The sequence below is a fragment of the Aethalodelphis obliquidens genome, unplaced genomic scaffold (genome assembly GCF_003676395.1).
Source record: "Aethalodelphis obliquidens isolate GAN/ISIS:26980383/991018 unplaced genomic scaffold, ASM367639v1 scaffold24, whole genome shotgun sequence".
NCBI classification, from domain to species: domain Eukaryota; kingdom Metazoa; phylum Chordata; class Mammalia; order Artiodactyla; family Delphinidae; genus Aethalodelphis; species Aethalodelphis obliquidens.
Window position 1 is genome coordinate 11,651,933 of NW_020837968.1, and position 25,875 is coordinate 11,677,807.

The following is a 25,875-nucleotide window of genomic DNA, read 5'->3' on the forward strand; positions in this document are numbered from 1 at the left end:
AGTTATAACACCATTTTTAATTAATCAGTTGTGAATACAGATATTATGACTACATGAATACTTTGTGCTGCTGAATTTTTCTTTTTGTTTCTCCTAAAGTTGACAGTTAATTTGTTTTTCTTCCTTTGCTATTATTTCTAGGTACTGGTGACCTTTTCCAGAGAAGTGTCCAGGAAGCGGTGTGGGAAGAATCTGGATTATAGTGTCACAGGTGGGTACAGAAGAAGTGGGATGTGAGGAAGTTAAGTGGGTATAGTATAATCCACTCTTTCTACAAGTTAGGCTTTCAAAGTATGAGAGGGAGAGAGAACAGAAAAAAATGGAAAAGAAGAGGTTTAAAAATGTAGTATATAATGAAAGAAGTTTTTGGAAGAAAAAAAATGTTCTTTCCAATCACAGACACAGGTGCTGGAATCAGCCTTGGACAGAAGAAAAATCATTTCCTCTAATACTAAGGAAAGTGAAAGAAGGTATATTTGGATAAGTTCATCCAAATTTGTGACTAACAGCTTTACTTTGGAAAGTTGAAGAAAAGGTCAAATTCTTGGGGGTAGTGGGGAGATGGGCAGCTTATAACAGGGGCTTGGTGACAAGACATAGAATAGCTTTGGGGGACACATAAAATGTTACGGAAGGTCATGCTAAAGCATTGCTGAAAGATCTACTGAAGTTCAAGATTATATATCTGTGTAGCAACAAATCATATAATCTTTTTTTAAATTTTATTTTTAATTTTTTTAACATCTTTATTGGAGTATGATTGCTTTACAATGTTGTGTTAGTTTCTGCTGTATAACAAAGTGAATCAGCTATACGTATACTTATGTCCCCATATCTCTTCCCTCTTGCGTCTCCCTCCCACCCTCCCTATCCCACCCCTCTAGGTGGTCACAAAGCACCGAGCTGATCTCCCTGTGCTATGTGGCTGCTTCCCACTAGCTATCTATTTTACATTTGTATACATTTTTACATTGTATATATGTCCGTGCCACTCTCACTTCGTCCCAGCTTCCCCTTCCCCTTCCCCATGTCCTCAAGTCCATTCTCTAGTAGGTCTGTGTCTTTATTCCTGTCTTACCCCTAGGTTCTTCATGACATTTTTTTTTTTTTTTTAGATTCCATATATATGTGTTAGCATACGGTATTTGTCTTTCTCTTTCTGACTTACTTCACTCTGTATGATCTTATTCACCAGTGCTCAGCAGAAGAGCAGTGGATGTGGGTAGCTGCACAGACTGATCCAAGGTTAGGAGTTTATGGAACAGGATGGTAGGCAGGATTCTAAGAGGACCCCCAGTGATCCACACCCTTGTACAACTTGCTCTCTTTGAACGTAGGAACGACCTGTGAATATGATGGGATAGTCACCCCTACAATTAGGTTGTGTTTTATGGCACAACTGGCTTTAAGAAGGGGAGATTATTCTTGGTGGGCTTAAGCTAAGCGGGTGATTCTTTGAAGGGACTGAACTCTTCCTGGTGAAAGAGATTCACAGTATGAGAGTTTCAACTGGAGAACCCAACATTTATTGAGCTTTACTGAAAGACAGGCCGTGTTCTCGTTTAATCTTTAAAGAATCCCGCAAGATAGGTACTACCCCCATTTTGCAAGTGAAGAAACAGGCTCAGGGAGGTTGAGTGATTTGCCAGAGATTTCATAACAAAGTAGCAGAGCTGGAATTCAAACCTATATATTCAATTCCAAAGCTCATGTTCCTTTTAACTATTATACATATTGTCACCAGTTAGGGTAGCAGAAGTTGAGGCAGAAAAAAAGACTGGCACAGGTGCCTGTCTAACTCATCCCGTTAGGTTTAGATGTTTCCTTGTCTAAGCTTTCAATACCTTTGCACATGTCTCCATTAAAGCAGTTATATTCATATATTGTAGTTGTTTATTTATCCTGATAAAAAAAATTGGAGGTCCTTAAGAAAGAGATACTGATGATAACTGTAGTAACAGAACAGTAGTAGTAGTTGGAAGGAAATGTAGTGGTAGTAATAACAGAAGTAGCAGTAAAAGCACTCCCACAACTCGGCATCTCAGTAAATGTTTGATACCTACTGGGAACCGTGGTAACGGTCACATGTAGATTACCTCATTCAAACCTCACACCTTACGGAAGAGTGCTATTGCTATTCAAGGTCACAAAGCTAGCAGGCACTGGTGTCAAGATTGGGACCGAGGCTGTCTGATTCCACACCCTGGATTCTTAACCACCATTCTCTTTCACTGCCTTCAGTTATCGTAATTTGGGGGAGGGGAGTTTTCCCCTTTTGCTCCGTTTTCTTTTTTTCTCTTTTTTAATGGACTCATGGAATGTAAAGGTTACTTAATAACTTTTTAGTGAAAACATGAACAAATCAGGAAATCTAGAGAAAGTGGTGTCCTTGAAATCCAAAGGGTCAAATTTATGTAAAGACAGCAGAGGAAAAAAGGCCGTGAAAGAGGATGAAGTTGTAGAGGCATTTATTTACACTGGAGCCAAGATTCCCAAGGGGACTTATGAGGGAGGGGGCTAACAGTGAAACGCACACCTGGGAGGAGGGGACGCAGAAGAGTCTGAAATTGATCAATTGCCGGGGATGGCTAGACCTAGAGACAGAGCTGGATGGCCTGTCTGTTCTCAAGATTCCGAGGGGCTGCATGTGGTTTCTGGGCTCACTTCTCCCTCTAGGATACAGATGCAGTTTGGGGATGTCTAAGAACTGAGCCTGACACACATTATTGCATTTAATCCTTACCTGCCCTGTTGATAATGGGACTAGCCATCACCTATGGAGCCCTCGCTATAGCGTTCTTTTTAGCAGAGCAATGTGGTCGGTAACTGTGGAGCAGAAGGGAGTTTTTTGATTTCCTTTTAAGTAAGAGGTAGATAATAAAGCTTTAGGGAACAAGGTTTTTTGAACTAAAATCTCTGCAGACTCAGAGCTCCACACTGATTCCTTCTCACTGTTCCTTAATCCCTTGCCCTCACCCACAGTGCTGAACTACAAGTAGCAGAAATGTACAGGATTTCATGAGAAGTCAAATGATATTACAGCTATGCAAAAGGACAAAACCAACCTCAAAATTCTTAACTGAGGTCTCCTAAAGAAGTACTTTCCAAAAGGAAAGAGCCACAGCAGTTTATAATACAGATTTTGGTTTTTAGAGTTTCTATTTTTTATAGAGTTTCTATTTTTTGACTCAGAAGCATAATTTTATATTAACTTAGTGTGTCCTGTGCACATCATGGTCTAAACTTGTGCTCTCTAATATGGTAGCTACTAGTCATCTATGGCTATTTAAATGAATATTAAAAATTAAGTTCCTCAGTTACATTAGCCACATTTCAAGTGCCCTAGACATACATGGTTAGCAGCTACCATCATCAGCAGTGCAGATACAGAACATTTCCATTACTGTGAAAAGTTCTATCGGACACCACTAGTTTACAGATTATCACTGAAAATTCCAATGCACTTTGGAAATGGAATATAATCTTCTACACTGAACATCTTCCTTGTGAACCATAACTGCTCTATTGAAGAGACTTGTAAGTATGAAGAAGTATATTACAGAAAGGGGGTGGGTTGAGGAATGGGGAAGTAGAAATGTCTGTTAAACTCCTAACTCAGTATTCTATAATAGGGTTTCATGGATCAAGACATGGGAATAAAAATTAAGGTGAGAGGCTAGCGAATTAAGAAGAAGCCATATGCTAGGTAAGAACTAGATCTTGGCAGCAACTACAACTGAGGATGCCAAAAGGCTAAGGCACATGTGTCAATGTAGAAGACGTTGACAGGGAGCTCCACACGACCTTCAGGACTTAGGATGATACGTGAATTTTGGTATTCTTGGTTCTATCTCTGCCTGTGGTTCTCAAAGTGTTGTCTTCAAAGTGTATTCTGTGCAGCCCTGGGCGGGAGTGAGGACGTCCCTGGAATACTGAACTAGTAGTCACTGTATTCCTCACTGCCATGAACTTGCAGGGGGAAAACAAAAAAGCCAGTTTCACTTAAGAATATTCTTGACATAGCAGTAAACATTTTTTATTAAATCTCAACTTAAGAAAATTATTCGTGGTGAAATGGGCAGTACACAAAGTGTAAAGCCTTTTATATATATAAAGTATAAAGCCTTTTTTTTTTTTTTTTTGTGGTACGCGGGCCTCTCACTGTTGTGGCCTCTCCTATTGAGGAGCACAGGCTCCGGACGCGCAGGCTCAGCGGCCATGGCTCACGGGCCTAGCCGCTCTGCGGCATGTGGGATCTTCCCAGACCGGGGCACGAACTCGTGTTCCCTGCATCGGCAGGCGGACTCGCAACCACTGCACCACCAGGGAAGCCCTTGAAAGTCTTTTATTAGCTATCCTATTATAGCCTTCTGCAACAAAAATGTGTGTGTATATCTATATAACATATATACATATGTATATAAATACACATATAACATTTCCTTAAGGATCTGTGACTATAAAACTAGATTAAAAATTATTTTGAAAAGTTTATAAGTCAGTCAATGCTAATAATAATTGTTAGTTGATAACCATCAGTTACTTAAGGTCTGAAATAGTTTTCATTAGTACTCAACTAAACCAACATAAATACATTTTGACAATACTAAACATAAAAATAAAATTTTATTAGAAAGCTATCATTAACACGTTTTCCCCCCAAATTAGTTCACATATCCATTGATGACTATTACCATTAGCATCAATTCTACTGTTATTTTTAACAATTTGAGTGCTCAGAAACCTTGTTCACACAAATTGACAAATGGAAATAAAAGGAATTTGGTTAGAACCAACACTTGATTATTGAACTCCTTCAGAGTTTTACGCCAAAAAATATCACACACAATGATTTTAAGATTAAGCAGTATTTTTAATAATCTACCAGATGCTGAAAACAAAGAATTAGTAACTACCTAAACTGCATAAAGCTTTGTGACTTAGTCATTTGATTTAATCTGTCAACATCATTATCAGTACTATATGAATGACCCCCTGTTTGGAACCCAAGAGGATTTTACACTACAGGGAAATGTGCCAAGATCAGATCAGAACTGAGAGGGCATCTTTTTTTTCTAAAGTGGAAGAAAGGCAATTTTAAGACTCCCACCTGAGGGTAGGGCCCCCGAAGCACCCAGCTCTGAGACTCAAAGGACTGCAAAGAAAGAAGCAGTTCTTAATGGGCACATGAGCGCTCTCTGTGGCTGTCCCTCAAGGTTCAGCCCAGAGGGAGCCGGATGTTTGCCTAAAAATGTCCATCTCCCAGTCTTCTCCTGGAAGGCAAAGGTTTGATGGCAAACCTTCCAAGCTGCAGCCTGAGGTTCTAGAGTCTAACTGAGGATGCATCTAGGGGCTGGCTGCCATCCTCCTCAGAGTCCAGGGGGCTGGGGGCTTCCCCCGCCTTCTCACTCCTGCTTTCTGGAACAACAAAACCAGGCTGCTAGCTTGTACACGTCTGGTGCCCCAGCTTTTGCAGCTGCCACCTGAGGGACAGGCCCTGGATCTCCTGGCTCTGACAGCCAGTGAAGCTTGCATTCACTAGTCTTACAGGACTACAGCAAACAAAGAAGCAGTTTTTAAACAGACACAGGAACAATGTCCCCTCATGGCAATACACCTAAGCTCAGTGTGGAGGGAGCAGGCAAAACACCCATCTTTGTTCTCCCTGGAAGGGTCTTAATTACCTACTTTCCCAGCTGTTACAACTGATCACATAAAAATACTAAGGATCACAAGAAACTACTATAAGCAATTGTTTGCCAACAAATCAGATAACCTAGAAGAAATGAATAAATTCCTAGAAACATAAAATTTACCAAAAGTAAAATCACGAAGAACAGAAAATATAAAAAGACCAATTACTAGGAAGCAGATTGAACCAGTAATCAAAAACTATCCCCCCCCAAAAAAGTCCAGGACCAGATAACTTCACTGGTGAATTCCATGAAATATTTAAATATTTAAAATTAATACCAATCCTTCTCAAAGTCTTCCAAAAAATCAAAGAGGAGGGAACACTTTCAAACTCATTTTACGAGGCCAGCATTATATCCTGATACCAAAGCCAGAGAAGGATTCTACAAGAAAAGAAAATTACAGGCCAATATTCCCAATGAACATAGAAAAATCTTCAACGAAGTATTAGCAAAACAAATTCAACAGGGTCATACACAATGATCAAGTGGGATTTATTCCAGGGATGCAAGGATAGTTCAACAACTGCTAATTAATAAATGTGATACATCAAATTAACCAAATGAAGGATAAAAGTCTTATGATCTTAATAGATGCATAAAAAGCAAATGATAAAATTCAACATCTTTTCATGATAAAAACTCTCAACAAATAGAAAGAATGAATATACCTCAACATGGTAAAGGCCATATATGACAACCCCACAGCTAACATCATAGTCAATGGTAAAAAGCTGAAAGCGTTTCCTCTTAGATTAGGAAAAGGACGAGGATGGCTACTACTCTTGCCACTTCTATTCAACAGATATTGGAGGTCCTAGCCAGAGAAATTAGGCAAGAAAAAGAGAGTAAAAACATCCATACCAGAAAGGAAGAAGTAAAATTGTCTCTATTTGCAGATGACCTGATAGTACACATAGAAAATCCTAAAGACTCCACCAAAAAGCTATTAGAACAAATGAACAAGTTCAGTAAAGCTTTAGGACACAAAATCACTATACATAAGTTGGCTGTGTTTGGATACACTAACAACAAAGTATCACAAAGAGAAGTTATGAAAACAATCCCATATACAATAGCATCAAAAATAATAAAATATTTAGGAATAAATTTAACCAAAGAGGTTAAACATCTATACACCGAAAACTATAAAACACTGATGGAAGAAGACACAAATAAATGGAAAGAGATTTTGTATTCATGAATAGGAATAATTAATATTGCTAAAATATCTATACTATGCACAGATATCCATGCAATCCACAGAGTGAAGGGAATCATAAAAATTCCAATGTCATTTTTCACAGAAATAGAAAACAAATCCTAAAATTTGTATGGAGCCGTAAAAAACCCTAAATAGCCAAAGCAACCTTGATAAAGAAGAGCAAATCTGGAGCTATCACACTTCCTGATTTCAAACTATCTTCAAAAAATACATACTAAATATACATATATATTATATTATAGCAATCAAAAAAGTATGGTATTGGTTAAAAACAGACACATAGATCAATGGAACAAAACAGAGAGCCCAAAAATAAACCCATGCGTATATGGTCAATTAATATACACACATACAATGGAGTCTTATTCAGCCTTAAAAGGAAGGAAATCCTGCCACTTGGGACAACATGGATGAACCTGGAGGGCATTATGCTAGATGAAATAAGCCAGACAGAAAAAGATAAATAGGGCTGATATCATTTATATGTGGAATCTTAAAAAAAAAAACAAAAAGTTGAACTTCTAGAAACAGAGTAGAATCGTGGTTGACAGGAGCTGAGGTGGGGTGTCGGGTGGAGGAGCTGGGGAGAGGCTGATAAAAGGGCACAAACTTTCAGTTATAAGATGAATAAAGCCTGACGATCTAATGCACATTAATGACAACTGTAATTAACAATATTGTACTGTATGCTTTAAAGTTAAGAGAGTAGATCTTAAATGTTCTCACCAAAAAAAAAAAAAGTAAATATGTGAGCTGATGAATGTGTTAATTCGATGGTGGGAGTCTTTTTACAATGTGTGTATGTATATAAATATACATAAAATCGTGTTGCACACTTTAAATATTCTACAAGTTTTTATTTGTCAATTATATCTCAATAAAGCTGAAGGAAAAAAAAAAATATGAGTTGCAAAAACTGTGCAGCACCCTGGAAGGGCATCTGAGGTAATGAACATATCAGCTGTGATCTTACATATAAATAACAAGAAAGGTCCTCCAAGAAAGCAGAAAAGGACTGCTTGCCAAATTGGACGTATATTAAGTGCTTCCTTTACCAAATAGGAGCTGTTGTTGAAAATAGGCTGCATTCTCCACAATTCTATATTTTATATGCAGTCACCTTTAATTTATGCTACATACAACATACTACAAGGAGCCATAGCCAGATCTGATTAAAGCTTCATGTCACTCAGAGGTCCCGGATGAGATTTTGAGACAGATGATGTAACTGGATGAGACTCTGAAGTGGTCTTCTTTGGGAAAGGCAGGAAAGGTATTTCACACAGTATGTATGTATGGAGTGAAGAGTGTGTATGAATGTTGAAAAGTCAGTGAGCTGAGTACGACAAATTTTGTTAGCAGCTACTCAATGGAGAGTATCCTCTTCTTATCCTTATTTTGTTAGGGGCCACTATGTGCCAGACTCAAGAAACCTATCATGACTGATCTAACCCTTTGCTAGACACCTACATTCCTAAACTCTCTTGCAACTATGGGTGACCAAGTAACCCAGTTCTGGTCAATGAGAATTAAGGGAAGGTGGGTGAGTGATTTTTGAAAATAATTTTGTTTCTCGAGGAAAGCTGCTTGTACTGTCCTTCCCTCTTCTTCCTGCCTTGAATGCAGACATGATATGTGGAACCATAGGCGCCATCTTGAGACTATGAGGCAGTAAATGTGAAGACATACAAGAAAAAAAGACCAGGAAGATGCTATGTGTTGAAACGTGTCCCCCCGCCATCCAAAGATATGTTGGAGTCCTAACCCCTAGTACTGTAAAATGTGACCTTATTTTGAAATAGGGTCTTTACAGAGGTAATCAAGTTAAAATGAGGTCACTAGGGTGGGCCCTAATTCAATTTGACCTTATAAAATGCTATTATATATCTGTATCTGTGTCATTATAAAAAGCAGAAAGTTGGACACAGACACAGACATAGGGCAAAGGCAATGGGAAGATGAAGGCAAGACTGGGGTGATGTAGCAGAAATCAAGGAACAGCAAAGATTGCCAGCAAACTACAAGTGAGGAAGGGGGCAAGGAACAGATTCTCCCTCAGGGCCCTCGGAAGTAACCAACCCTGCTGATACCCTGATCTTGGACTTCCAGGCTTCAGAAATGTGCGACACCCAAAGCACTCTTTAGAAAGAAGAGCAAAGCTTGGAGGTGTCATGCTCCCTGATTTCAAACTATACTACAAAGCTATAGTAATCAAAACAGTACAGTACTGGCACAAAAAAAGATACACAGACCAAGGGGACAGAATAGAGAGCCCAGAAACAAACCCACACTTATACGGGCGATTAATCTATGACAAAGGAGGCAAGAACATACAATGGGGAAAAGACAGCTTCTTCAATAAATGAAACTAATATAATATTGTATGTTACCTATACTTCAACAAAAAGTATTTTAAGAATATAGAAAATTAAAGGGAGAGTGCAAGAATGCAAGAGGAATTTTATTCTGCAATGAAATAAAAGAAAAAGTATGGTAAAAGAAAAGAGCTATGAGACAATACATTTGTTGTTTAAGTCACCCAGTTTGTGATACTTTGTTACTGTAGCTCTAGGACATGAATACAGGTGATGAAGCAGAAAAAGAGAAATAGTCTGGCCCTTGATAATATCCTTAAGCTTAGTAGCAAGCCCTAGAGCCACCTTCCTTCTAACGTCTCGTGTGAGGAAAAGAAAAACCAAACCTTTTGGTCTGAGCTAGCATTAGTTTCATACTCTGTTACTTGCACCTAGTACATCCTGAAAAATATAATAGATGACTTTTCAATCAGTCTTGAATAATAAATAGGGTTTTGACAGATATGGATAGGAGGAGATGAATGAGCAAAGTCACTGGCTAAAGGGGCCAGTGCAGCAGAGGTTCTATTCAAGGCACAGAGGTAGACAGCTGGACCACTGGTGTTAGGAGGAAGAGATAACGGATAACAAAGTGGAAATGTAACTGGAGCCAGGTTGTAGAAGGTGTTTAACGATATGCTAAGGTTTGTCTACTGTCAAGAGGCAATCAATACTGGAAGTTTTAATAGGAAAATAAAAGGATCAGAACTGAACTTAAATAGTAGAAGTAAGTAGTAGGTACTGAAATAGTGAGAGAGTAGAGACAGAAAGATCCATATAAAAGATAACAGAGCTGTAATTAAAATAATGGAGGAGGATGTGGAAAACAGGAGGTCAGATGAGATACTAAAAAAAGTGGACGTAGCAGGTAGGGCGCGAGGTAGTAAAATGACCGTTTTAGTCCCAAGTGTTGAGAGAATTGTAATCAAACACATTGGTATGACTTGGGAAACTCTAAAAACGGTGGCATCTAAGTTCCATTCCCAGAAACTCTTATTTATGGGGAGATGGGTGTGGAAGGTTGTTGGGATATTACAATGAGGGTCATACCGGCTAATTTCAGAAGCAATACTCAACTGACATTATTGCATTTGTGCTATTTTAAATACAAACTTTTATGTCTTCACTCACTCAACAACTGGCACCGGATTACGATGGTGATAGAGATTGTTTGTCCTCAGGGCATTTACAATCTTTACCAAATGCGAGTTTTGGCTTAAATATAGCTCTAAATCTACTTTCTCGAGTATTTGTTTTCTATCAGAACAGAAAATCGAGACGGAAACATACAAATCTTCTGGTGGTCCTTATGAGATAAAAAATGCTTTATCCATTTTTATTTTTATTTTTTTCTGTTTGAGTGAAAAAAGAGAGAAGGTCTTTTATGGGATAATGAAACAATGAGTAAGATAAGCTATTAAGAGGGAAGATTGTGATATCATAAGCTATAAAAGTAAATATATAAAAATAATCTATATAGATAATATTTTATATCATATAAATTATACTATATTAATATTTATAAATTAAGCTACATCTGAACAATAATTTCTGATTTATATTTGATAAAAAGTAGATTTAAAAAATAGAACCTAATGGGTCCTAATATAATTGTTTTCCAGAAAAAATTCATTCAATAATTAATTCATATTGTTCCATACTTTAATGGTCTTTCTCAAGTGCAACCAGCTTCATAGGAGACACATGGTATTGAGCCAAAATACACAACTTATTTCAGGTTTTCCAACAAAGATGTATTTAGAAATAGAATTAGCACCTAGAAATTCACCCCATAACTCACCAAGCCACAGCTTTACTTTTTTGGAGTTATCTAGTAAATTAGTCTCTTCCTTTTGTTGCTAAATGCAAATACTTTCTGGTCCCATCACAGCTCATGCTGGACAGGAGAAGAGGGTAGAGAATTCATGAGGAAAAGACTCACTCTTCATCTCAGTACCTTAGAAAGGGTTGTAGAAGGAAGGAAGTGAGGATGGATGAGTTGAAGGAGAGCTTGATGCTACTTAATGTAATGAAAATTTAAACGCTTTGAGATAATCTTATATATGACTTTCAGTAACACGTGAATTTCAAATTCTACTGCAAGTAAAATAAAAGAATGATTACTTAAAAACTTTTCTTTATATTTCTGTCATGGGTTTCATTTAAATTGTTCTTGGACTACTGTCCTTGGTATATGATGTTTACTCTTTTATAAGACAGATTTAAATTGAACCACCTTTACTAGCAATAGCTGCCAATTTCCCAAAAGAAAGATACAGAATAGCCCAACAAGATTATACAAATACCATGCATACTCACTCATGGTGATGAGAATCTGGGGAAAAGTGAACCATTCTCTTGTTACTGACTGGGCCAGGAGTGGTCACCTGAAAGGAGATTTAAAACCAAAAACAGGTCACCGTTGAGTGTGTAAAAAGGCAGTGAATAACAGGGATGTTTTCATTTGAGGACATCCACTCTGAAATGGAGAATATAACGATTCTCAAAACCTAAGACACAACTGCATGGACCAAAAAATACTTTAATTTCTGGTAACAATGTCCTATTTGTTTTAGTCTAGCATAGTTCCTCAGCTAGAATTTTAAGACTATTTAAAAAGTACCTTCATAACAGAAAAAAAAAAAAATCTTTCTTAAGAACTAGACCACTGACTCTCATTTCCAAATACTGTACAACTGCAAATATATTTAACTGTATATAAAAAAAGGTTTACTTAATTAAATTAGTGTTGAGAAGATGATATTTCCTAGGACCAACATGTTTGTAGTTAACTCCTAAATGTAAATAACATGTATTATAATGCACACATTTTAAATGCATACAAATTAGGGGTTTGGGATTAAACTATACTCACTACTGTATATAAAATAGATAAGCAACAAGGACCTGCTGTATAGCACAGGGCACTATATTCATTATCTTGTAATAACCTAGAATGAAAAAGAATCTGAAAAAGAATATATACATATATATATGTATAACTGAATCACTTTGCTGTATATCTGAAACTAACACAACATTGTAAATCAACTGTGCTTCAGAAAAAATGTATACAAAGACTTAAGTCAAGGAAGTAGTGAGTAGTCCTTTTTATAGTTTTCCCATAAAGTTAGGAATTATTTGTGTATTTACATAGAACAAAATGTAATTTCACTTAAGAGAAAAAATTTTATTCCTTTATTTCTAAATCAAATTAAAAAGCTGAGAAAGAATTCAAGGTTCAACTTTTTTGATATTGCAAGCTATTCCCATTTTTAAAGAAAATGTCACAACTTTCCTATCCTATAGCGGGTTCTCAACGGGAACATAAAAACAGCATGAATCCACTATCACAACTGATGAAACATAAACTGACAGCAAAAGGCTTTACATTATGCTCCGCTGTATTAAAAAAAAAAAAATCCCTCTGTAATTATAGAAGTGCTACTTAACGTATAGAATCCAAAAAGGCATGATGAGGCAACAAATACCCCTCAGAAGAAACGAACATTTTCAAAAATGTTATTTTGTCTTGTATCAGTTGGGTAACGTGGATGCCAGCACACACTGAAACTCTAAGAAATGCAAATATTGCAAATGTGCACAGATGATGACATTAATAACCCTATGGTTTGAGCACCACAGGTAAACATGTGGCTCAACTCCAGGACTACATCCTGCATTCATCTCAAAATGAGGTTTTCATGCTATTCCAGTGGGTAACCCTGGAATATAGTAATCCATTTTCTACACAGTGGCTATGAGAAAAGCCGACTGCGCCTATGTCATGCTTTGTTAGAGGTTCATGATCACATTATCTCATGGTGGACCTGACACTTTTATTCAGTTTACAGTATGTTCTATGTACAGGCAACTTATTTCCTTTGCCAGGGCTGCTGACAACCTTTTCCACACTATATTAATCTTGTTTACTGACTTTATCTTGGTACAAATACCAGAAAACTGAACTTTTTATCTCAGAGAAAGAATAAACAAAGTGTTGACAGAAGCAGAAGCTATTTTCAGGGCTAAAATTGCTTGTTTACCTGCAGCTATACTTATGGAAAAATGTTTAAGTCTTGCTCTGGCTTGAAATATGTAATCTGAAATTTAATAAATGAAGGAATTTCACATATACCCATGTGATAAATTGCCTGATGAAAACAATGCAACTGAATACAACAAAACAGAATTTATAACTAATATATACCACAATACAAATGTAAGCTTTCAATCTAGTCAGAAATAATCATACTATGTATTTCTCAGAAATCATATATAGAAACTATAAGCTCAATTCAACTGCTGTAAATAACTCACAAAAGATTTACAATATCAAATGTAGATATTTAAATGACTCTACCTATTCACCTAGTACATGGCCCTTTTTTTAAAAAAAAGAGGTGAATATCCTTCACTGTTATTTCAAGTCAATTTTGGTTTTACTTTTAAAGATATGTAAAGAGGCATAATTTAGAACTTTTTAAATGAAATAAAGAAACACTGAGATCCATCCATGATGATCTTAGGGTCAATGACACTGGCCTGCCTCAGGAGTGAACTATTTTAACAACAGGAATCTTTTGCAACTTTAGTGACTAGACATGCTTACCAAAAATCTGAGGGTGAGATCTTAGTATAGAATTCAGCTTATGGAAATCAGGGCTATACTGGAGTTTCAGTGTTTTTTAAACTTGAAAACATGTATTTAATATGATTGATTATTAGTAGATACTTCAAAGAATTATAAAATGTCAAGAAACATTCTTACAGAATTCTTCCTAAAGATTTATAATTCGGGGTTAATCTTTCTAAAAATGAAATGAAGCAACTTAAAATAGCAGGTCAAAGTATTAATTTCTAGTAAATGATTAAGTATGGTGATTATTTTATTCTCCAAAAAATATGCCTTCCAGGTATTACAGAAATGTCTTAGAAAGAAATCACAAATTAAAAAAAAATCATAACTCTTTAAATATCCCATAAGATATTCATGTTGTAAAAGTTATTTGTTAGAAAAAGTAGATTTTATTTCAAAAGGTCAGATAAGAAACAGGTATTCTGTTCTTCATGAGAAATAGTATCTCCACAATCCAATTCTTGTTATTTGTTAAAACTCTGGAAACAATCTTTTATATAATTAGCCAATATTTACTGATAAGAATCTTAAACATCACACTATATGCCCTGAATTTTTATGATTCATTTGTTAAATATTACTACGTCAATAGTGACTACAATCCTAAATAAAGTAGGCATATTTCTTTTCAGTATCCATGTTTATTATGCAAATTATTAAATTAAAAAAAATAAACTCAAAGTTAGATAGGAATGAATGGTCTCTGAATAGCATAGTGTTTATGTCAACTTCTGGCCTTACTAGATTGTGAAATAAACTATAATGCTAAAAGATCACATGGATCTCAGTTTTTACTATTGTTATTTACAATCAAGTTATCAACCTTAGAAAATCAGAAATGTAGTAGTTACTAGACGAAAACTTAATAACAGCTGTACAAGTACCACTATCAAAATTCATAAGGTCAATAAGTACCAATATAAGGGAAATTGAGCCAAATGATTTCAATGACAAAATATCTTTAGCAGTTTTATTAGATACATTAAAAGAAATTTCTTATTTTTTCTATCACTGACTTATCAACACTGATTTTATGACTTTCCTTCAAAGATAGACAGAACAGTTGGTTTTATACCTCATTTTCACTTTGTTATTATTACCAAACCCACTGCATCTCGTCCCATTCTTCTATAATTAGATGGTTGAATGAACTACTTCCCATATCAGGTAAACTTACCTGAGACACAACGGTCTTATGAGATTAATAATGAGTTTGTTCAACATGAATGATATCCTACTTATGTTCTCAATGAATAAGATTCCTTCTATAAATTCAGGAGATGTTATGTCTCCATAGAAGCACAAGAAACCATCATCCTTTCTTCTCTGCCTCTAGTAGAGCCATTGTCCTCCAACTTTTCTCTCACTTACAATTATATTTTGCTTTCCAAATGCTATTCTGCTTCAGTGCCTACACTGACAAACACTTAGGGTGGCAGGCTGCCATTCAAAAGAAGGCCTTTCAGTTTTGTGAGAACTGGTCAATCAAATCCGCCCGGCCTCCAGGCTACAGCGAGACATTGTCTGAGCCTCCCTGCCAGTTTGTCAAGACCCAGAAGCTTCCTGCTTCTCTAAGGACCATTATTAATTTGACTCAACTTCTCTGAAGAAAGAAACAAGCCTTTAAAATTTAGAAGGCTCTGCATGAAGGCCCCCCCACCCCCGGTACATTCAATAAATGTGTCAGTCAAATATATGTGACAGATATTAAGGAAAACAACTCAACAGCAAGAGGCTTAAAAATAGGACTTTAAACCCTGGGGGTAAGAAGTAAGGAAAGGAAAGCAAAGAGGTGGAAGGAAACTAACTTACTATAGTTGCTAGTCTATACATTATCTTCATTTAAAAACAAGCCCAAGAAAATCATATTCTAAATGTTTTGCAATAGTTGATTTTAATTAATAGTTGTTAAATGAATGTGAATAATGTCTATCTTTTAATCACATACAGAAGAATGAAGAAAGATTCTCCAGAAGTATTTCAAATGAGGGCACCTGAGTTTATATAAGTGTTCTAAAAATTTGGTACAAGATAGTTGGGAGAATGAATAAAATATTTCATTGTGTCACCTATTCTCATATATAATATTACAGAATGGTCACGATTCACAAAAGGCACAATTTATTTGGGGATGGAAAGCATTCAAGAAAATAACATTAGAATTACTTCTAAAACAACATACAAAAAAGTAGAAATTACTTTTCATGCTTTGCAACATGTCGATTTTCTCATTCCAGAGCCATCCATAGCTCCACACTGAAAGCAAAATTAAAACTAATGAGAAATGCATTTGAAGCCCTCTCTAATCTCATCCCTGCTTTCCACTGTGATCCTTCTCTCCAGCTCCTGATGCAGTAGTTGATTGTTCCTTGCTCTAAACCCCAAACTGCTCTGCTTGATACAATTCAACAAATATTTACTAGTTACCTATTGTGTATATAAAATCATGCTTAAATTTACTATATAATGAGTGGTATATGGTTCCCATTCAGTTGGGTGACTTTAGTTGTATCGTTACATTGATTGTTACATTGATTAGTTATATTGTTACAAATATTACTAATCGTTTTTATATAATGATAAAGTTCTGTGTGAAGGGACCCCTCTAATTCCAAGGTGGGTTTTTTTGTTTGTTTGTTTGTTTTAAAGAAAGAAAGATCAGTAAATAATTCATGTGCTAATGTTTGGGATTTTATAAAATCTAATAACATTACAGAAAGATGTACTAAGTTCTCATCATTATTCATATCTTTAAGTATACCAATATTCATAAACAATCTTGCTCTTATCAGCAGAGCTCACCCTGGTAAGATTTTAGGGGAAAAAACCCTCTTTTTAGGGTCTATGCAGCATCTACTATTCATAGCCTTCATGTTATCTAAATTATATTGTAGTAGATGTAAGACAGTGAGTGAATCTGATGACTTTTACCTGGGTGTCAAGGTTAAAGATTCCACATTATTCCATTATACTTTTACTATGCAATTTTTAACCCTTCTTGGAAGGATGTAAGCATGAACAACCCAACAATAAAAGTGTGATAATGACTACCCATGACACATCAAGAATTAATACAATTTGTAGAAATATTTTTGTGATTAATGATGACACTCCTATTCTTTATCAGTCTTTCCTGCTTATAAGGTAAGTTTTCACAGGCAAGATGGCTAAAGTGAATAGACATCATTATCTTCAAACACTAGATGAAGAAACTAACACCCACTGAGGTGGGGGCACATCACACCCAGATTACAAAGACTAAAAACAGAGCTAGATTTGAACCTACGTTGTTCTATCCACAATTTACTAAGTTTCCCCTACAGGGGACCACACAAAGGAGACAATACATCAAAACAAGTGTTTTTTGTATTTGGGGATTTGCCACAGGAGATGCTGGCTTGAATCTAGAATACACTCTCGGAAAATCTTCAGCCTAGAAATATACATTCAAGGACATTCTGGTCTTTACTTGTAACTTCAGGGTAACCTACAGGGCTATTATAAATATAGGCAAGAGTGAGCATGGCAGCTCAAACAGGTTGTCAGCCCATGTTATGGAGAGACTAACAAGAATAACAAATGGCTCCACCGCTAGTCATTACAGGCAAAGTAGTAAAAGAAATTTAAAAATCGCACTAGAGAGGAGTAAACATTTCACGATGAGAATATGTGAAGAAACTTGGAAAATTTGAGAACTTGGACTATTTTTTTTCCTTCAAAAGCGGATTAACAATGTAAATGTGAGACTACACCTTCAAACCAGAAAGGTTTTATAAAGAATCAAAAAATCACAGGAAATAAAGCACAGAGAAGCAGAAGGCTATCCTTTCAATTGAGGATTACCCTTTCTGGCAGAAAGCGTATGAGTCAAAGGGAAGATGCTAACCTTTTAGCTGCCAGTATCACATGAAGTAGTGACTGAAGACAGACTTCAGGTAATCTGGAAGTAATCTTAGTACATTTTCAAGTAATAGCAGCACATATATCTCTTTAAAAGAATTCTCAAAATGCGAATTATACTAAGCTGATAGAGGTGTGGAAATATACACACATACATATGTGTATATATATGACAACATTAGCAATTCTTCTATTTTCATTCTAAAACTAAACAATGTAATTGTTTTAAATCTTCTCTTTAAACAGTTTTTTCCTAGTTAAAATAAGTCAGCATTAATAATTAAGAATTTAGAATTATTGGCCTATTAGAATAATAATACTTCTAATTATTGAGTGCATAAATTCTCATTTCTGGCCTACAAAATAATGAATGATCTAAATGTTTTAATAGAAAGATTAATCACTACATAATTAAAATACAAATACAGCAACAATTTTTTTTTCTCACGACTCCACGGTAATTTTTTTTTTTTTTGAGTAAGGAACTAAAAATTAACCAGCTCGGAATGATGGCCAATAGTGATTAAAGAAAGAGTTTCACTTTGCCATCCAGTTTTAGTAGCAAGCTGTGAGTGGCCTCTGCTGGCTGGCCAAAGCCTTCTTAAATCACTCATTCATGATGCTTGCAATACCATAGGCTTCAAGAAAATAAGGATAGGTCCACAGATGTTTATACAAAATCCATTGTGCATAAAGATCTGCCTTTTATAAGAGTAAATGCCAAAGTAATAAACAAAATGTGCACAAGATGGTGTAAAAAACTTTATAATCTCATCCCACTGCAACATACTTAGATTATACTCCAAATCTATACATCTTCTAAAATTTGAATTTATAAGCCATAAGAGTATGAATGTAGATTATCTTATTCAGTTCACATCAAGCAATTCACATCTACATTTAAAAATAAGCATTTTCTTGAGGTTCATTTTACACACATACACACAAACCTTTTCTCAAAATTAAGTGTATAATGCAGGGAAATGCAAAGAAAGACTGAAATAAAAACCTTTTAAACAATTAGTGATTTAAAAAGGCATTAACATTTTATATGATGGTTTACGAACATATTAGCCAGAAACACAGTAAAGCAAAACAATTTGAAAGATTTCTAGATTATTGTACCCCTGTTTGGGTAGAAGTAACTTTATATTCAAAACTTAAAATTGCAATGAGGAAGTTGAAACCTTACTAGTATTAGGTTATGTTAATTTAGTAATCATAATAGAGAAGAAAAAAGTTTCCTTTTTTTTCTCAGCAGCTTTCTATTAATAAAAACCTCCTGTGCATTATAGAATTTGTGATTTTTAAATTTATCTATTTAAACATACCATTGTATATGATTCTCTTCATACTCTACCCAATCTATCCACTTAAAATATACCCCATTATCAAATATGCCTAATGCCATCAAAAGGTGACTACATTTACTTTAAAAAGTTATTGTTCTCACATGTGACAATACTCCAGTATATTTCAACCCTCATTTCAGAATTCAGTCCCATTATCTTGCCTGCTCAAAAAATTGTTCACAGGGTTAGCTAGCTGACATATTAGATAACCCTCTATCTCACCAGACACCACTGGGATATGACACACTGACCCACTGTAAGCCCTTATTATTAGCCTGAAATATATAGCACGTAATGCAGCTCCTGCCAGGGAATTTGTTTATAAAAATCCCTTTATCTCCCCGGACATTCATAACGCTTTTAAAAATAATGTTCAACTATTTAAAGAAATTTCAAACAACAAATAAAAATTCTAATGGATGTTTTGAAGCCTATCCTCCCATCTCTTGCAATTCTGCAGAAGCTTAAAAAAGCAAAAAAAAGGGAGTCACATATACAGAAAATAGAAACTAGAAAGTGTTTCCTTCTTGAAGCTTACGTATACAGAGTCTACTATATAAAGAAGAGACTTAAAAAACAAAAAAGATGCTTAATAATTCCCATTCCTAATGAGAATTATAACACACTTGAAAAGCTTGGTACATGTAAAAATAATTTTTTTTTTTTTTGGTAGTATAAGAGGTCGGGGGTAACATGGCAGTGAAGGTGATTATGATAATCAGCAAACACGACTGATAAAGTAAAAAATCATTAAGATAGCTTTTTGAACAAAAATCCTACCACATACCTTAAAAAATCTACTTTAGGAATATAAGCAGACTAGGAAAACTTTTCAGTGCTTAGTTATAAATTACTTAAATTATTCTGATACTGGAAGACATGATCAACATTTCAGGAGCTAAAATTACTTTCTTTCCACATTAATTATTTGATAATTTATCACACCATTATCAGTGGTGCATATGCCCTTTTGAATTGCGTGGTTTTTTAAATTTTTCAAATTGTTTTTATAAACTAGCTTATTTCTTCCTACCTTAAGCTGACAGTGATGTTATATGGAATTTTAATTTATATCAAAAGAGAAAAATTACAGCTGGTTTTGATATTTAAAAGATTGCCTCTAAGAACAGCAAGGATACACCGATGGTAACTTATAAGAAAAACGCTGATAGTCTCCACATTTAAAAACTGATTACCTTAATATGGTTTATATTTAGCAAATAAAACACTTAAGATATTATATTCTACAAGCTGTTCTCCTTAAGCAAAGATGCAGGCAACCACCCAGTCTCGTGTAATGCAGTTCTGATTATTATACTGTTAATTGCACTAAAACATGTCTATAACTTAAAAAACAAACATGCGTAACTGTGACTTGAGAGGAGAAGAAAAAAGATCACAACTACAAGCATATGCAAACTATTCTTTAAGGTATGTATAAATGAGTGAATGAATTAATTAAAAACAAATCAAATATTAGTTAAAGATAACAGAATATCTCAGTATCTTACATACTATCTTTCTCAATGAATGGCTACACAAATCACAAATAATAACCTGTAACCTTCAATATCCTCTGGCCAATATATATTTCGAGTAAAAAAATCACATAGTCAGACCCTCATATCTGGGGGACATTTGTTAGTAGAATTAGCTTTAAATTGAAAGAAGTAAATATCTAGCTTAACTCTGGTTGCATCATAAAATCAATCAGACAGCCAGAGATGGTCATGTGAGGTAAGGTCTGGCCAATAAGAAGTATGTCAATCACTGGGTGGAGCTTCTAAGGAAAATTCTTTCAATGGGATTTACTAGCTGCCATGTATTTTGTGCCCTTCTTTGTACTTCAGGTTGCCCGGGATGCAGGCAACAACACCCATTTTTTTGACTAGCAGTGAAAGATCAAAAGAATCAAAGGTTTCCACCCTGCCATCCTTTATCTGGATAACAAAGCCATCAAATGTCTTCTCATGACACGAAGAAGAAACAAAGCAAAACACTCTCTCGTTCAGGACACTATTATTTGGGCATTTTGTTACATGCACCGAGCCCAATCCCTGATTAATAATAATAAAAGTAATACTGCTGATTGTATTCATTAAATGCTACCTTTATTCTTAAAACAAAACAAAACAAATCAAACAAAAAATACATGCCGTTCAGTGGGTCAGGAATCCACAAGAGAAGAGTTATTGAATATCTATTCTACACGCCCAGTACTCTGCTAAGTGCTATAGAAGATACTAAAGGACTGCATAATACAAACCCTGCTAGCTAATATGTTACAAACTCAAAATATATAAACCAATAAAGATGAAACAACCACTAAACTGTGTGCATTTAGTTATAACTGCAATAGCAGTTCAAAAAAGAGAAATTGTTGAAGCCCGACTTAGCACATGAGTTTTTTGGCAGAGAGACTAAAGGTGAGTGCTAGAAATGGGAAGAATTTAAGCTGATGGAAGGAGGGAAATTATATGCTAAACACGGATACGAGGTGTGGATCAAAAGAGTATTTAGACTGAAAATGAAGAAGCCCAGCTAGAGCAGAAGTCTGACGGAAATAAAAGCTGGATAGGTAATAAAGTTTCAGAAATCTAGGAATTTGGTTCATTCCGTAAAATAGTCTATGTTCGAGTCTCCACAGATTGAGCTAGAACATCCTGACTAGCTGATATTGTCGGAGTCCAGTAAGAAAAGGGTGCCTCATGGGGTTAGCAGATGTTAAGCTATTATATATAGGATGGATAAACAACAAGGTCCTACTATATAGCACAGAGAACTATATTCAATATCCTATGGTAAACCATAATGGAAAAGAATATAAAAAAAAGAATATCTATCCATATAACTGAATCACTTTACTAGACAGTGGAAATTAATACAACACTGTAAATCAACTATACTTCAATAAAAATAAATGGTACAACCAAAAAAGAAAAGAAATGGTGCCTCAAATCAAAATAATAAAAAGAAACAAAAGAGGAGGTATTTTCCTATTTTAAGTTGCTGTATTTTCACCTTCAGTAAATCCCAATCCCTGTTGCTTCTGGGTTCCTAGGATCAAGAGCCTGTGAGCTGCAAGAACAGTTTCCTCTACCTGCAGCATGAAGACGCAAGCCCTTCTGCCAGTGACGGCTGGGCCTTGAGGCTCCTGCCTTCCCACTCTTGCAGAGCATGGAAAGGAGAACGGAGGCTGAAGTAGGGGGTAAGACGGAAACCACGGTTCGAACTGCCCCCACTCACGTAGGGTAAAGTGAGGGGTAAGAGCAGACAAGCATGGGGGAACCGAGGAATATCTGCTTAGCTCTGGCACAGCTGGTAAGGAGGCAAGTCTCCAGCAGATTCCCACATTTGAGTTGGCACTCTGCCCGAACTGGCACAGAAGTAGAAAGCTGCGTTGGTGGAAGGAGGGAGCTAGATGGATAGCCTGAGAGAAGGCTACTGGTTCCCCATGGACTGAGTGTGCTAGACAGGTGATCCAGGAGTTTTGGTAAACTAATGGGGGGGGGGGGGGGGCCCAGTGGATGAGCAGTCTTGGGACCTAAAGAAGCACAGAGACTTGGAGATCAGAGACAAATGGCTGGAATGCATGGGCTTTGGTAATGGGTACCAGCATGGTACCTCCAAACGCCAAACAGGACCAGACTTATACAAGTGAATGAGGTGCCTGTGTTCAGATCACAACAGCTAGACAGACATCAGCAAGGACCAAAGTGTACTGCATGGACAGGAGGACGATGCATGGACCAAAGGTAATCTTCTCCATGACCCCAAGGGCACATAAACTCCCTACTGCCTCTTGGAGAGAAGCAGATGGGAGGGGGAAAAGAAATGCAAGACCAAGCATTTGTTAGAAACAGACCTGATACTGAGATACAGTAATGGGCAAATCCGTTTCACTTCCTGACTCCTGCATCCCCACCCACACGCTCCTTCCCCACACCCAGTACTAATAAGTGGAAACTCACGAGAAATATCAAATGGACTAAATAAAGATGCTCCATTTTCTTTGGCCCAAGTATTAAACTTCTGCCCCACTAGACTTACAAACTGATATCAACCCTTTAAATAGACTCATGAATAGAAGAATTATCCTTACACTAGAATAGATGAAAATCCTTCTGTGTGATCCATAAGCAAGTAATAAAGCATTAAGTACTTGACTAGTTTAAGCTTTCTCACTATTTTATAGCAAAATTCCACGTAACGTATTATATTTTTCAGTCTGCAGGTTACAAAATCAATTGTGGCCCAAACATCACTTTTATAATAAGATTAGAAAACAAAGCAATATGAAGTCTTATCAGTAATTCTTGCTGTCCGATGCACTGGTCACAATGGGATATATCATCCACAAGGTTTTAAAATAATAAACTAGAATTTATGGATTTCATCAATTTTCTCTTTTTCTCCAGTATAGAGTAGTTCTTAGGAGCAGAACATCATCATGATTAAAAGTATGGGGTATGAAGCCAGATGGCCTGGGTCTAAAGCCTGATTCCTCCATGTTTCAGCTCTACGACTGCTTTAACTTCCTCATCTGTAAAATGGGTATGAAAGTAGTACCCATTTTATAGAGCTATTACAAGAATTAAATGAGATAATCTTTAAAACACATAGATCAGTATCTCGTAACTATCATCATTTGTATTAATTGTCTCAAGGTCTAATGCAAGATACAATCTCAATAATAAGATGACACAATAAATATTACAATAGATGTAAGCAAGTATAAGGAGCTTTTGTAGGATTGCTGGGAGTTGGGAGCAAGGAGGGTGTGCATGCAGGGGGACGGTGCAACTGAAGATGTTTATTATTGGCAGCATCAATCACTCTTTTCAGTGAATTACTTGAAACAACAGAGCAATTGTTTCCACGAGCATATAGGAAATGCCGATACATATTTAATATACAAAACACATCAAATTATAAAGAAGAGTTACTTTACAAATTAAGTGAAAACCACAAGGTAGCCAGTCTAAATCACAAAATTTAATTCAGTAATTTCCACAAAGACATTATTAGTGACTACATAAGCTGGTGCTTTTCTGATGCTTTTCAACTAGCGGAAAGGTCATGAGTTTAAATAGAGTTAAATATCTTATCTATAATAATGGTCCATAAATTGAATGTTTTATAGCTGATTTGCTGTTTTTGGCCGATTCTAAGGATCGGCCAAAGGAGGAAGGAAACCCGAACTGGCAACCGGCAAACCATTTGAACTCATGCTATTAAAGTAATAAAGGGAATGCATCTCTTCCCATGCTCCAATTCAAACACACACACACACACACACACACACACACACACACACACACACACAGAAACACACGGATTCTTCGATCCACATACAACAGAAGTAATTTCTCTCTCTACTTGGAATACCTGTGTTTCTTTGCATCTTTCTTATGTCACTTAACAGATTGCATCATGTTAAAATTTATATGTTTATCTCCTCTACAAGAAAATACATTTCTGGAAAGCAGTGGCTACTGTCTAATTTACCATTGTGTCAGTCACCAACAGAACTTGGTATATTTGTCTCTACTGACCCATGTGTTGAATTAGTCAAAAGCATAAGTATTGTTCACTACAGCTGATTAGCATTTTATGATAGTTATAAAACAACTTGGTATATATTCGGAAGAATTCACAAACAGGTTAAATACTATAATCTTTCAAACACCTGAATAGTTTGTCTTAGAAGCCATGTTGCCATCTCTATAACTAAAACCATTCTAATACCATTTCATAAAATAGTACAAAACCCAAAACTTGGTAGGAAGTATACAGAGAATCAACTGAAAAATGAATATAATTTACTAGGTGTTTTGCATAAAGAATAGTTCACAAGTTTTAAAATACAGAAAATGAAAGAGATGATATTACTACCTTTAATGAATTCCTAGAACACTTTTACTCAAGTCGGTCAAAAGTAACAAAGAAAAAAGAATTCCAGAAAAAAGAAGTTATCTTCAATTACCTTCCTGGGGTAGCACACTATTAAAAGAATTCATAGACAGAAAGGAGGCTGTCAAGTATTAGCATATATTCCAAGAGTACGGCAGGATATGCTCTTAAACTCACTCTAGAAGGAAGCTATCCATAAAGTAATGGTGGCATCTAAGCATCAATATAACTAAGAGACTAGATACAACTAACTTCTTGAGTTGCCCCATGGTATTAACTATGAGCTCTATAGACATTAAACCACACCATGGAATCTGAAACAATATCTTCTCACATGGGTAGTTTGTGAAACACCGACATAAGGTCACTACAACCCAACTCTGCGGAACTGGCTACACAATTAGAATGCCTGCTGAGTAGCACACTCCACTGGAATGTGAACACCTCCAAATGCAGGGATACTTGCACTTGTTTTATTCTTTTCTTTTCTTTTATTGTTTTTTTTTCTTTCTCTGTGATGAACCCGGTATGTACTATGTAAATAGTATCCATTGTGATTGATATCACCAAACATTGATTGAGCACTTTCTAGGTGGCCCGGACTCTCAGAAGTTGCCTAGACAGTATTTCTAATGCTCACAATGCTGCAAGATTCTAATTATTATCTCAGGCTCATGAATGAGGCTTAGAGAGATGAAAAGAAACCACCTAAGACCACCTGCTTCACACATAGCAGAGCCAGTATTTTAGTCCAAAAATGTCTGGTTCCTTTACTCAATAAGAAAATATTGAGCCTTTA

General features: G+C 35.9%; 1 protein-coding gene across 8 annotated transcripts in view; it reads right to left on the reverse strand.

The window, feature by feature from the left end:
• Positions 1–25,875, reverse strand: part of GPATCH2 (G-patch domain containing 2) — a 173,989-nt gene that overhangs the window by 61,554 nt on the left and 86,560 nt on the right. For all 8 annotated transcript variants that reach the window (XR_003436130.1, XR_003436129.1, XM_027122199.1 and 5 more), the window contains exon 6: positions 11,592–11,659. Coding sequence is in view for 6 of the 8 variants with exons in the window: in XM_027122199.1 (XP_026978000.1) it covers positions 11,592–11,659 (68 nt within the window). In the remaining 2 variants the exon portion in view is untranslated. The remainder of the gene's footprint in view (positions 1–11,591; positions 11,660–25,875) is intronic.